Here is a 14853-nt window from a genome sequence, read left to right as displayed (position 1 = left end):
TTTTTATTACAGCATGAATTAAATCTTTTGTGACGTTGCCATATGGGGTATTGTCAGCTTGTAAGCCTCATACTGACACCTAGTGGCCAGCAATGGCAACAACAAAATGTTCCAAAAATAGAAGCATAAAAATTATATAAAAATAGAAGCATAAATAAAATATATATATATATAATATATATATATATATATATATATATTTTTTTTTTTTTTTTTTTACTGTGGAATTGTTTTCTGCCTGCAAAGTGTAAGTGATTAAGGACTGATTCACAAGTGCATGTACAGTAATTGTAATATTGTTGAATTCCTTTCCAATAAACATGTTTAAAGCTTAGTTGGATTAAACATGTAATAATTCATCTTTTGAATAAACCTGTGCATAAATGCTACATGGTGTAGTACAGCTGAGGTTTATTGTGATCATCATTTATCAGCAATCAACGTCTGTAATTAATTCTGTGCTTAAAGAAACAGATAAAACTATAACAATTCATATTAACATATGAAATTACAATTATTATGCAAACATAAATACATACACACATGCATGTATACATTTTGAAAATATTTACATGCATGCATGTATGTATGCATGATTATATAATTTGTATATAATTTATAACGTTTGCTATATAAACAATATATTTTCTCAAATATATACATGCACGTGTGTGTATTTAATAAATAAACACAATGGACACACATACATTATTTAATCAAAAACTTTTATAATACAGCTCTAATTTGTTATTTTAAAGCAGTAGGGTTTTTTTGTCGATGTAATTTCAAAATGACCCGCATCAAACTCCATTCAAATTCTTTTTTTCAGTAGAAGTACACGCAATTTCTCGCAACGCTAATTTAATTGAAATATTTACTGCACACTGAATTTCGGTCTCAGGAGCAGGTCAAACTAGGACAGCCCTGCGCGCGATGCTCCCGACCAGCACCAGCAGATGGCAGTTCCCGCTTCTCTGCCGTGAACCGACAGCACCGTCCGCGTCGCGTCGGCAGAAGGCGCCCGCGAGCGTCGCGTCTCGGCAACCGCGCGCCTCCATGCGCAGTCAAATGGCGCCTCTCCAGAGAGACACAGCGACCAGTCCGACCAGCTGATGTTAATTAGAGCAGATAGCGCTTCTCTGATATATTAGCCTCTTTCTGTGCTTTGGTTATGTGAGCTATTTTTTTTTTTATTTGTCTGTGACAAATGTGGACGAATGGGAAGACGTGCTTAGTTGTGCATGGAGCTGATGGCATTCTTATAACGGATTGACAACTAACGTTAATAGATTCATCGTAAGGTAAGAGATGCATGTAGTGTTGTTATTCTGGCAATGAGCAGAGCCGGTTCAAAGCCTTCTGACACGACGGCTGTGGTTTGTTTTGGTCGCGTGCCACCTTGCATGTTGTGTTTGAAAATGTAACCGCTGTCTCTTTGAAACGCGTAATATACTGTATCACTGAATGAGTACACCGGGGTTAGGTGAATCCCAGCGTGTTGTCAGATTCAGCCGATCCACATATTCCAGGGTAACTCCATTATATCTTATGCGTGTCGTTAAGAAATCTGCTCCTACGACAACAGGTTTCCCTATAAGGCTTTCCCTCTGAACGTGAGCATCAGTGGCTTTAATGTGCTGTAATATCTGACATCTATATGAATGTCATGCGTTTTACTTTGTAAATACACATTTTTGTTGTTTACTGGCAGCTAGACCACTCCGAAAACAGACGAGATCTTGTGCGCCTCCTTCCCAGGATGTAGCTCAGTCAAAACATGACCTTTTCAATGGTTTTGGGAGTTCTTCTTAATAGCTTGTTATATAATGCCTAACAGTTTATTGTAAAATTCTTCCCACATTGATTGTTTACTCAGGATGTTTAATGCAAAAGGAAACCCTTTTAATTTGGGGGGGAAAAAGCATTTTTGTCTGATTAACAGTATTGATAACCAAGCATTATACTGTATATTCCTAGTTAAGTAATTCTATAGTTCTTTTTTAAGTTTTTTTTTTCTTTTATAGTAGTATTGCATGTTTTCAAATAAGTTAAATTATTATATATTTTGGTATTATTTATGCGCTTTTATAGTTTTTTTTTTTTTTTTTTAAATGTCATTTTTATTGGTTTTAGATTTGGGGGGTTTTGTTTTTGTTTTTTTAAATGCATTGGTTAGATTTTAGATTTATTAAATTCCATGTTTAGTTTTAATATAATAATTTATATTTTTATATAATTTTATTTAATTAAACTTAACCTTAAACTTGTTTTTTAGTTGCCAATTTTCAGTTTTGTTTTCCCCATATTTTCTAATATTTATATTTGGTTTGATTTCAGCTTTGTTTCAGTTAACAAAAACGTTTTAAATAGTTTTGCTCTTTGTTAATGATAATAACCCTACCTGTAACCACAAGTCTGGTTCACATATAGCTTGCACGAACACAATGTTTTTCAGATTTTATCCATCCGACAATATTTTCTTGGAGTCCTCAGTGCATTGTAGAAGAGCAGGGCCGAGTTGGACATGTGCCTTGTTCAGGCAGACTCCTGCAAAGCTTCTCAGCTTAGTTTGACTCAACTAACAGCCACAGCCAGGCATTTTCTGTGGCCGATCTAAGAGTGACCCAGATCATGCTTAATTCAAGTACTGAACTCTAGATATATATCTTTTGATTGGCGTTATGAATTAGAAGTTCTGAAATTAATTGCATATGAAGTTAACTGCTCTTTGACAGGAATAAGTGTAAGCTGTAACCTGCAGCAACCTATGATTTTAAAATGATTGATTAGAGATTTAATTTTACTTTCTTTGCATTTATTTGTGACGATTGGTGCCTTTTATCCTACATTGGGATGTTCAGACATAAATATAAAAAGAGGGGGAAGATGATTGCACCGAGTGACGTTGCAGAAGAGGACTAAGCATGAAAGAGGGGCATTGGTGTCTGCCGTAGTACAGCTGGTCAGATCTGAATGTCCCTTTCATGAAATGCACAGGGACTTCCCATGTCCGGAACAAACTGTCCCTGCCAGCTTTCAGTCTTCCTGCTTGATACGCACAAACACTTTAACTATTACGTCAAGGATTTGTTAATGTTTCAGCACAGGTAGGTGAATTGTTATCCAGGCCAGACCAAATAAATTAGCCTACTAATGTGTTGTTTATGAATTTTCAGACCTGTGATCAGGGAGCATCTCTTCAGTGTAGTGAGGACAAGAGGCTGTGGTGACTCACTGCATGCTGATTACCAACTTTACATCAAGAGAGATGTACCGATGTCTACTGGACCATAAAATCAGCCCACATCAGCGGTGGCACATAATTCTAGGACATATAAGGCCCAGTCCAACCCTTATATTTTCTTATATACAACATGGTGTTTGGATGTATGATTAAATTACAGACCTTCAGTCAAACTCCACTATCACATAAGCATTTATGTATCTTGGCATGTGTAGTGTGTTAAGAAATTCACATTTAAGAGTAATATTTCTTTTAGAACTTTTTAAAGAGGTTCATTTGCCTCTTTAAGACGCGAGCTGTAACGTCCTGCTGTGGCTAAAAGTAGAATGTTATGAATATATCATACAAATATGCGAAATGTACGAGTGTCATTTAAGATTTATACTTTCTTCTGCAAATCACCAGATTGTACTCCTTCACAGGCCTCATGTTTGACCCACATTGCCTAAAATTTCACATGTTTGTGGACTTCTGATTTTGATTAAATCACATGATCTGCTGGTAAGCAAATTATTATTATTATTTTATTTTTTATTTTTTTTTGGGTGTGGGTTTTTAATGAATTATTTCAGCTCACTCATGAATTTAGCTTCTTCACGAAGTCCATGTCTTAGATACAGTACAAGTACAGCTTCTAAGTACATGGTCTGGATATTATACACTGTGAGGTCAAGCCACAGAATCAAGCCTTTTCTGCCAGAATCAAATATTAACTTAAAACGATTCCAGACATCAAAAGAACAATGAATGGCAGTGGATCTGAAGTGAACAGATCAGTAGAAGGAATCCCAATGAAGTAGGTTAATCTCCGAGTTAATGAGGCCACAGGCCAGTGACTTCAAAACCGAGATTACAAATTTGCCAAAAAAAAAAAAAGCAACCTACTTTAAAAATCTCTGGAAGCAAACCAAGAATCGATTGAGACGCTTACGAGAATAGAGAATACACAGAGAACAAACTCCCCTACATATTCAGTTCTGTATTGTTTGTGGTTTCTTAGACGTTGCTGAATGAGAGATGATGGGTGTGCATTTTGAACTTCTACAAATCCTTTGATCCCAGCCATTCACATAATCTGTTAAATCCTCTTTAGATCGTGTTGTCTACACTGAAATGGAACAAGCCCTCTAGAGATTCATCTGGTTGATTTCTAGTGCACAGTGTGATTTGTCACCTTCCTAACACTTGCTAATGATCTCAAATCCTTGTTTGTGGGATTAAACTACTATCTGACATGATCTTATTACCCACATCTTCTCATTAAATGATTCAATTACACTGGTATAAACAACATTTTATTATTTTAATAATGCGTGGCTGTGGATGTCTGCATATTTTGATCAAGATTTCCTTTCAGTGTCAACAGCATAATTCCCGCCATTCTTTTTTTGAGAGAAAGGGTAAAATCTCATTCTAAACCTTTTACCTAAAAGATTTTAGTGATTAATCGCAATCATAATTTAGCGCAGTTTCGGTTTAGCAAAGCTTTTTTGGCACACAAACCAAAACTCATTCTGCATGTACAGTTACACCAGTTTTTAGTCTTGCAGAGCATAAGTCTGGGCTCCTAGTCATACATATGCTGGCATGCATATGGCAAAAACAGGAAGTGTTGCTGTTTCCTTGGGCAGAGCTCGCATCCTGTGCTTGGCAGGAACACTGTCGGCTCCTTCTGACCTGCACACTGCCTTGCAGAGTTTATTTCAGACCTCGCTGTTCTAAATAAGGATACATGTGCTCGTTTGATTTTTATTTTATTTTTTTCCCTCAAAGTTTGCTGTCTATTCCCACATGGCCACACCGTTTTGTGCAAAGTGTGATTTTGAACTTAAGTTTACTGTGGTAAACCGTTCACTGGAAATTAATTCCGTCAGCGTCTACTCGCGGTCATGTTGGTCTAAAAATAAAAGGTCAATAAGGAATGGTTGTTGTCAGTCTTTAAAATGGAGGGGGAGAAAGCAACATAAATATTTGACTGCTATAGATCTAGCCTTTGGAGGTCATGATGTTGTACACCACAACCGAGATGATTATTCAATAAAAATATCATCTTCTTAAAGTTCTTTCTGATTTTCAATTAATCACTTGATCCTGTTCACAAAAAAAAAGTTTGAATGGTTTATACAAGAAGTTCACTGATTCGCTTTAGATCAGAAAATTCCTTGAACAACATGATAGTGAGTCAGAGTGATGACTTTGGAGGGAACGGTAGAAATCTACTCCAAATACAGTGACTGAGACTTAAGTCAGGAACCCAGGTTTCATGTCAGCAAAGTTCATGAAAGGCCTTTTTTTCAAGACTTTATCACATTACTGTGAATGCAAAATCTCTGTCTCTGTCTTTCTCTTAGCAGCAGTCTGACTGGCACAGTTATGCTTAAGTATTCGTATACTCCTCCTTCGCAGTGTAATCCAATTAAGCAATTAGGTTGCTCAGGGATTTCAGTATTGTTGCTGACACAAATTGGAAAACCTGCCAAAAGCATGTGCATTCTGAACTCTGTCAGGTTTATTTAAAGTGTTGCTGTAAATGTTTTCAGGCAGTACCTTTTTAATAGCGTGATATAAAAACTGAGTGTAAAACATACTTTTAAAATACTTCTTTCAGTATTGTCTTTATTAATTAAAAAAATAGCTTTAAGCTTTCTTAATGGAAGATAATGTTTTGAAGAATGTTTTTACCCTGCTTTCAAGAGACAGTTAGAGCTACAATTGAGAACAGCTTAATTTGGCTTTAACCTAGATAGATTATAAATAGATCTTACATAAGACCTTTATTATTTATTATATAATGTTACTCATACTTGTGCTAAAAGCTCAGATGAGAGCTATATTGGCATCTCTGGTGCCCCAATGCTTTTTTTTTTTTTTTTTTTTTTTTTTTTTTGTATAACAGCATAACCCATTTCTTTAAGTAGTCTGTAAGCACTATTTTAAATCTCCACACACTACAAGAAAATGTGCTTAACAGGTGTCAGCTAATTCAAACCATTAACCTCCGTCTGCAAATGTAAAGTTCAATTATATATTGCCAAACTGTTGGCCACTCTCTGTCTTCATCTTGGACCCTATGAGGGGTTCATTGTGCCAAAGCACTGTGTGAGACCGTTATATAGGGTATTTCCTGACCCATGGAGAAAGAGCTCCAGATGTGGTTAGTCCCTGTTTAGATGAATGCACAATGGAGATTTATAGGCCTTCTTTCATGCCTGTGAATTGCCCTTTTAATTTTATGTTTGGTGGACATCTTTGTTTCTGGTCATTTGTTCTTTTATTTCATTTGTTATAGTTGTTTGTATCTGAATCTGCTTTTTGATGGGTTAGATCTTTTTGGTAGAGTACTTTCTTAGAGGCTTATTGTTTTTTGGCTGACGGACATTTGCTGCGTCCTCCAGAGGTTGCATTTATTGGTGATTTAAACCTCTTTTCTTTTTTTATTGTGGCTAAATGTACACTCCATCAAATCTTGAAGTCATCCATTGGGAATTTATTGGATTGTAGAGCGTGGCCATTTCAACTACAATGGATGATTGTTTCACGTTTCTGAGAGGAGAGATTGAAACTTGTCTGGTTTAAGCCTCACAATCACGCCCATGTACCTTTTTTAGTTCAATGTCTGATGCATATGGAATACTTATGTAGAGATCTGTAACATTCCTCCTAGAAAGTTTCAGTGAAGGAAGAAGGTCGTTGTGTTTACAACAGTGATGATGAGAGCTTATCAGGATTGACTAAAAGTATGTGAAATGTTTCAACTTCACAACCTATCTTTAAAATGCGTCCGACATAGAATAGCACTCCCCAAAATGTCTGTCGGAAACATGCGACTGTGACTGGTTGTTTGACAGTGATGTCTGTCAAACGGTCTCATGGCTTTCAGCCTTCAGCCAGTGATTCTACCATGTAGTCCTGACTTTCAGCCATCAGTCTGAAGTTCTGGCTAAAACTTGTCTGGCCATTGGATAACTTTATTGCCCCGCCATAACACAGATAATGTAGTTTTTCCTGATGCTATTTGATGTATTAAAGTGCCCCTATTATGGATTATGAAAGGTTTTGTATGTTGGTTTTGACAGGTCGACAAGCACTTTCATTTTCTTATATGCATTTATTTTTAATGATTAGGTAAATTATTTTTTTTTTTCCAAACCCCTCTGGTGACTTAAAACAGTGTTTGGATCAAGGAAAGAAAATAATTCTGGCACAACAAGTGGGCACTATGCTAAGGTGTCATGCTGATGTCAACACGTAAAAAAACTACTAGTAAAAACTACTTGTTTTAATGATTCAATAACATTATGCATGAATAAATAACTATGCATTTTCAGATTTAAAACTTTGCAGGATGTATACATTCAATTAGAGCAGAAAAGTACACACTGCATTTAAAAGTAATTTTCAAAAATCCAGAATTGGAGCACTTGAAGGCGCTGCTGCAAGAATGTGGCTACAATTTGAGACCAATTTTGATAATTTAGAAAGATTTCCTTCATGGTAGGGCAAACTCTGCGACCTTTTCGTTTGTTTTCATTCATAGTCGAAGACATTTAATTGCAGCTGTGATGTATATGGGCATCTCATGAAATACTGACAGAGTCAGACATTTTTGTTTTTAGTCCTACACTGTAGATGCTCTTATGACAACTGTCTAATGAAGAACCAATTAGGCGCACGGCAAGTGGAATTTTAATGCGTCAAAGAAGGAAATCTAAAATTGCCTTCCTTTCACATTATCATCAATGCCTGTCAATGATGGACCCCATATATGCCGCAATGTCATTTTCTTCGTTTGTGTGGTATCATTTGAATGTGAAGATGTCAGAAAGAGCTGTGATTACCACATCAGCAGTGTCCTAAGATGTACATCATATAATCAGTCAGACATAAAACACTGATGTCTCACAGTCTGCCTTTTGGCTTTTATCCAAGGTCTCGCCAGGACCGTATCTGACAGCCGACAATCATAAAGAACAGCATAATCTCATCCCGTACACGTGGCTTTACATATGACATGCGAGTTACTGTGTCTGGTTTAAGGCTGTGTGGGTGTGTGATGGAGGTGAGAGGCTCAAACAGAGAGACGCACAGCCTGCTGAGAGCCCTTTGCTGTTTGGGCTGTCGACTATTCCCACCACAACACAATGAGATACTGCAGGCGCAAGCACATGAGTCTCCATCTGTCTCCACCTACACAGATATCTGCTGCGGGGAAGCGTACTAACTAGACCATCTGAATGTTCCTCAACAATTAATTCTTTCAGCACGTGATGGCGTGTATAGTGTGTGTGATGAGGTGGTGCGGTGAAGCGCATTACTTTCTAGTGCAAAAGTTTGGCTGTGGCATATTGTGAAGGTGCTTTTGAAAGTTCACGGATACAGTGTGTTTTGCAGGAGTCTGTTTGTTTTTAGCAGGCTGCGCTGTGTGGCTCGTACTCTCTGAGGGAGTCTGTTCTGTAGTGCTCTCCAGTAGAGACGGTCATTAGTTTTCTTTGGGTTGCCTGGCAGCAGTACTGAGGGATATTGACATGCTTGCCATTGACTGATTGGACAAGCCCTTGGCAAACAGCAGAAGCTCTCTGAAGGGAAAACTCTTGTGGCAGACTAAACGTTTTAATAGATAAGGAGTGAGAGACCCCAAATCTTTGTAAACATGGTCATAGTTAAAGGGGAAGTGTCTGTCAACCCCCATTATTTTTATCTCTAGATTGCACCTTTTTTTTTTTTTTTTTTTTTTTTGAAATGGCAAATTTCAGAATTTATGTCTTTTCCTTGCTGTTCATTATAATTTTGTGGTCTGTGTTGTTGTAAATTGCAATAAACTATTATTAAATGTTTTCAGTTAGATTAAAAAGTTAAACTTTTTAAGCAACTAATGGAAATAACACAAAAACAAATAAAGCTAGTGGAAATATTAGTTGTGCTGTACATAATTTTAATGAACGTGAATGCTCAAAATTAAAGCTATGAATATAACTTTAAAATGATCAAATATTGTAATTGTATATCTTACTAGGTGTCTAAACTCACTCGATGCATTTAAAATTGTTTAATTTTGGTTAGATAAAAGGTAAAGAGTATCTGTTTTTATTATTTCTTTCTTTTAGTGTCCCAGATCTGCGTACCATGAGCAGCTCTCGCTACGAACCCAGCTGGGATGTGGACCTGGCGCCCCTTCTGTCCTGTAAACTGTGCCTGGGAGAGTTTCCCCTGGAACAGATGACCACCATCTCCCAGTGCCAGTGCATATTTTGCAGTCTGGTAAGGACTGTCTTCAGAGACCACTTTAGTGTGTTTTTCAGCTGCGTGCATTCCAGTCTAACAAAACAAATTGTAAGGCAGCCTTTTCACAAATGGGAATACAGTAGTAATGTAACTGCACCAAATATACAGGAGCTGGTGCTCATGTGCCTCTAAAAACTGCTTGTGACCCGCCAGAGTCCTATTTTTCATCAGAGAGGATGGATGGATAGATACAGGCTTTTTTTTCTATTTAAGTATAGAATATATATAATTGTGTATGCATACATATAATTTTCTACTAATGCTTTGACAGTTTTTGCCATGTTAGCTTCCTGAATCTTGATCTCGGCCAAACTGGCCTGTTCTCCGCAAGCAGCTCTTGAACGTTGTCTCAGCAGAATGCTGTGACTGTCTGATGTTGGCTTGACTACAATGAACAGAGCGTTTGTGGGTGGAAACATAACCACAGGCAGCAGTCTTCTCATTATTTTTTCAAAGATTAAAAAAAAAAAATAAGAATCTGTCTCTTACAGTGTTTGAAGCAATATGTTGAACTCCTCATTAAAGAAGGCCTTGAAACGGCTATTAGCTGTCCAGACTCTGCCTGTCCAAAAAGGGGACATTTGCTGGAAAACGAGGTAAGCTCACATACATTTGGTATTTTCGCCGGAGACTAGAAATAATTGTGCTGTATTAAAAGTCTGTCTCGCTCATATTCTTTTTATCTGATATAGATTGAGTTTATGGTGGCTAGCGAGGTCATGCAACGTTATAAGAGACTTCAGTTTGAGCGAGGTGAGTTTTTCAGATAGATTTAAGTATATTCTCTTGACAAAGTTTTGGGGTTTTTTTTGCTACTGTGCCTTTAAGAAATGCATTGCATTTAAAATTATTAATGCCTTATGAATTTTCTTCATAACCTGCATCAAAATTTAGTACATTCATGAAACGTTTACACAGAATTGTGCAAAATAAAAGTGATCAGGACATTTAAATGTTTCATTCAGAATGATTTTTTTTTTTTTTTTTTTGCAGCTTAGACTTTTTTTACTGGGGAGGAAGTTCTTGCATCATACAGACTAAACTTGTGTTCATACATTGGCCTCATTTATCTCAACTAAATTTGATTCCAAATGTCAAACTGGGAATGTAGATGTCTGATGTCGTTACAGATCAAATCAAATAGGTCATCATTCCAAAAGCGCTGTTTGTTTTTCCTTGCAGAGGTGCTTCTGGATCCTTGTCGGACCTGGTGCCCATCGTCCTCATGCCAAGCTGTGTGCCAGCTGAATGAATCAGAGGTGCAGCTGCCGCAGCCGGTGCAGTGCCCTCAGTGCAGTCTGCGTTTCTGCTCTGCCTGCAGGGCAGACTGTCACAGCGGCCAGGCATGTCAGGAGAGCGTGCCAATTACCACCTTCCTGCCGGGCGAAAACAGGTAAATCCTCTGAGTCAAATCATGTAGAATTCACAGCAGAAATCTTGTTTCTGTGGGTGCAACTTATTTTGTAAAAATGAATACATTATCTTCCCTTTATCTATCATGGAAGAATCTACGGTTTAAGGAGTGTGAAATCTGAAAATTGATGCATTTGAATAATTTACGTTTCACAGGATTTTTTATTTTTTTTTTTAACTAATTGTTAAGCAGTGTGTGTGTGTACACAACCACCTGATAATGCTACTTGTATGAATATCACACAGACACAGGCCCCTCCCATGATTGTTGATTGACACTAGGGTTTTACCTTAGACCCGCCCTGAGTGAGCCGTTATCAGTCCGCCATTGTTTTGATGCCTGAGCAGGAGTAGATAAGAATGGCTTCAAAGCAATTGAGGTGTTCTATGGTCGGATCTAATAATGAACAGAGCAGTCATCTTTTCTTTTTTTCTTGACATCTCTCCCTCTAAACTTTGCAAATCACCTTTTCTAATAACATGCTAGGTAGCAAGTTTCACTGCTCAAGTAAACGGTCCCACGAGTATGGCTCCTCATCCGAGGTGTGAGGCCAATAGAGCGCACTAAAATGGTTTGCTGAAAACAGAGCTGATAATGGTAAAAAGGGTGTTGTTTTAGCCAAATTATGTTATAGACTTTTCATCAAAACCCAAAAAATAGAAACCCTAGAAAATGTAAAGGTTATTAGATGCCCGTTTTCCATAAGTTTATCATCAGCTTATGGAAAATGGGCATCTGATAACCCCTTTAAATTTTCTACTCAAAGTATTTTGCAGTTTTCACAAAAATATTAAGCAGCACATCTGTTTTCAGAACTGATGTTCAGAAATGTGACACATTTATATTAATACACGCTTAACATGTTAGCAAGTTGAAATGAATTAAATTTATGACACTCATGACCATGATGTTCATCTCCCCACTTTCAGCTCCAATGTTAAGAGTGAGGAGGACGAGGCTCCGATCAAACGCTGTCCAAAATGTAAAGTTTACATTGAGAGAGATGAAGGCTGTGCCCAGATGATGTGTAAGAACTGCAAGCACGCCTTCTGCTGGTACTGCCTGGAGTCATTAGATGTAAGATGTTTAACTAGTTGTTGTTGTCATTTACAAAAAAATCGAATGATTTAACCTAAATAACTTTTATTGGGATGCCCTAATACACGTCTTATTCCATTCCCTCAATAGGGAATGCTTGGTTTAGAGCAATATGCTGTGCTGTTTCTCCAATGTAACTCCTATTCATCTCCGCCTCTTCAGGATGACTTTTTACTGATCCACTATGATAAAGGACCCTGCCGGAATAAACTGGGTCATTCCAGAGCCTCCGTCATCTGGCATCGGACACAGGTATGTACTACATGAGCATATCCCTCTAGACTGCAGATGTGAAGTGTCAAAGACAGGCTGGCCCAAACAATTCACCTGAAACAACCCTCCATTTTCTAAAAGCCATCAGGGCATGATTTATTGTTCTATAGTAGGGGGATAATATGTCTTATTACAAGTGGTTTGCGTTTTTGGTTACTTTATTATATCAGGAATAAAAAGAGAGAGAGAGAGAGGTGGCTGATCCTGAAAAACACCATAGGAGAAATATAAATAAGACCACACTGATACATATTTTTTTTTGGGGGGGGGCATATAGGCTGTTCAAAAATAATACATTTTATTTATTAAGTATAGCATTTTTGCTTATTGACAGTGCTTTTTGGGGGGGTTTTAACTGGTAATATGGGGGGAGGGGGGGGTTCTTCATCTTTTTACTTTCTTTATTAAATCAGTACAAGTAGCACTAAGACAGACAGCAAGACATGATCTCCAAGTCATGACTGCCCCCCTGTGGCTAAATGTCATCTGATTTGACATGTCAAGGCATCACAGACTGCCTATAGTATCAGATCTATACTGGTTTATAAAAAGCATGTCAGTTATCCTATTTTTTTCACCCACTGAACGAATATTTAATTTTTTTCCCCCCCTTGGATCTGTCACACCTATGCTCAGGTTGTTGGGATTTTTGCTGGCTTCGGTCTGCTGTTACTAGTGGCCTCTCCTTTCCTTTTGCTGGCCACTCCTTTCGTGCTTTGCTGCAAGTGCAAGTGTAAACGTGGCGACGACGACCCTCTTCCAACCTAGACCTCCGTTTCGGCTTCCTGGGATTAATTGATCGAGGATCGGCTGTGATCCCGTCTTGTTCTACTGAGCACACTTTGCAGGTGCATTGGCAAAAGACCCGTCTGTTCGTGAGACTGTTCTTCAGAGTATGCTGACTCGCGTTGAAAGGTGTTACGGAGGAGCGGAGAAGGTTATTGGATGAGCCGGTGAAGTTAAACAGACCTGTAGTGTTTGGAAGCAAACCCTTTTGTTACACATTGTCTTGTATCTCGTTTACTTCACTTTACGTGGTATTAAGGTTAACCAAGCTATTTTCGATGTTGTTGTTGGTGGTGTTTATCCTGAGATATAACGAACACTTGACAGGAAAACGTTTCTTAGCAGTGCTTTTTATTAATTTTCTCGTAGCATAGTCACATAACCTTAATATCTCGGTTTCAATTTAATTGCATATGCATGCTGGTGGCCGAGGATGTCTCACTTTCGTACCTCGCACACAGGGGCTTTAATGAGCCTCAGACTACCACTTGCTTTTATATGCTTCCTATACGCTCTTTCATAGGACAGTAAAACCTTGTTCTTCCATTTGAATCTTCTCAGATACTGTACACACACCATAGACGTAGCAGACATGTCACCTGATGCCTTCTCGAAGCTTGTAGGTTTGGGAGTTGCTGAGAGATTTTATTATCATGGTATCAGACAGTGGGTCACATATCAATCACTGATTATAACAGAGCTTTCACAAGCATATCATTAAAGTAAGCTAATATTTTATACATGTTGTAAATGATGTCCGCTACACATGCATTCTGTTGACATAACACACACATGTTGGATTTTGTTTGTTTTTCCAACCCCAGAAGGGTCTTATCCAGAACCTGTTGAAAATGCAACTGCAACCTGCATTACCATGTGCCTGCCAATTTAGGTCAAAGTAATCAGGCCAGTGAGGCTTAACTTCTTACTTTTCAGGTCACTCTAGGAGTTACGTATTTATTTAATTTTTGTCCTTTTTTTTGTTTAAATACTTTGGGAATAATTTGCCAAATGTGATGCGTAAGCCCACGTTCACTGTCTAGCACATTAATAACTAGTTGATGATAAACCTAATTTTTGTTTTTGTTCTTTGTTAAAAACGGTATGCCTTTTCAATGTTTTTTTTTTTTTTTTTTTAATTGTCACTAACTGTATATAATGTGTATTTACATGTACATGTTTTTCACGTTTAAATATATTATTATGCTGCAATACTGTTGTTTGGCTTTTCTTGTGCATTAAAACAACTATTTACAGACTATAAGATAACTTCCCTTATGGCAGAACAATATAAAAGCTGAATCTTTTGTGTCTGACTGCAAAATTTTGAAATTGAATTTCATTTCAATTCAGTGTCCTGGGAAGTATTCTGGGACGCTGGTATTTAAAAAAAAGTCATAATTGCAAAGTCATAAAATCATTCAAATCAGTCTGTCAAGTTGGAAAACCAACTTACCTTTAAAATACATTTAAAAAAATAAAAAGTGCTACAAAATAAGTAATAGGTTTATAAAGATTCTGTAAACTCAATTTTGTATTTACTCAAAATTGTATCACATTCATTTTATAATTTGGGGGGGGGGGAGTTAGGTGAAAATATTTGAGAAGACATTTAGGATATATTAAGTCTGCTAAAAGTAATCTCTCTCTCTCTCTCTCTCTCTCTCTCTCTCTCTCTCTCTCTCTCTCTCTCTCTGAATGTGACTTAAGTGCATGTGCTAAAAAGTCCAAAAGAAGTCAAATAAAGTGCATCCAT

At 37.5% G+C, this 14853-nt stretch overlaps 1 protein-coding gene across 2 annotated transcripts; it reads left to right on the top strand.

The window, feature by feature from the left end:
- The first annotated feature begins 1033 nt into the window (after positions 1-1033).
- Positions 1034-14308, top strand: rnf144ab (ring finger protein 144ab). Of its 2 annotated transcripts, XM_043219875.1 has the most exons (9): positions 1034-1301; positions 3177-3745; positions 9349-9502; positions 10018-10122; positions 10219-10279; positions 10709-10919; positions 11870-12017; positions 12201-12290; positions 12948-14308. In XM_043219875.1, the coding sequence occupies exons 2-9, from the start codon at positions 3735-3737 to the stop codon at positions 13077-13079; spliced, it is 912 nt and encodes a 303-aa protein (XP_043075810.1). In that variant the 5' UTR covers positions 1034-1301; positions 3177-3734; the 3' UTR covers positions 13080-14308. The 2 variants fall into 2 exon arrangements, with proteins under 2 accessions (XP_043075810.1, XP_043075812.1); XM_043219877.1 differs by lacking the exon at positions 3177-3745 and having other exon boundaries at positions 1037-1301; positions 12948-14307.
- The last annotated feature ends 545 nt before the right edge of the window (positions 14309-14853 follow it).

Source organism: Puntigrus tetrazona, chromosome 20, assembly GCF_018831695.1.
Source record: "Puntigrus tetrazona isolate hp1 chromosome 20, ASM1883169v1, whole genome shotgun sequence".
NCBI lineage: Eukaryota > Metazoa > Chordata > Actinopteri > Cypriniformes > Cyprinidae > Puntigrus > Puntigrus tetrazona.
This window is presented reverse-complemented; position numbering and strand designations above follow the sequence as displayed.

What these genes read in the sequence shown, in the direction of transcription:
- rnf144ab (XM_043219875.1), top strand. An exon ending in ACTGCCTGGAGTCATTAGAT is followed by an intron (nt 12,018 to 12,200) that starts GTAAGATGTTTA and finishes CCGCCTCTTCAG; the next exon opens with GATGACTTTTTACTGATCCA. An exon ending in TCATCTGGCATCGGACACAG is followed by an intron (nt 12,291 to 12,947) that starts GTATGTACTACA and finishes ACCTATGCTCAG; the next exon opens with GTTGTTGGGATTTTTGCTGG.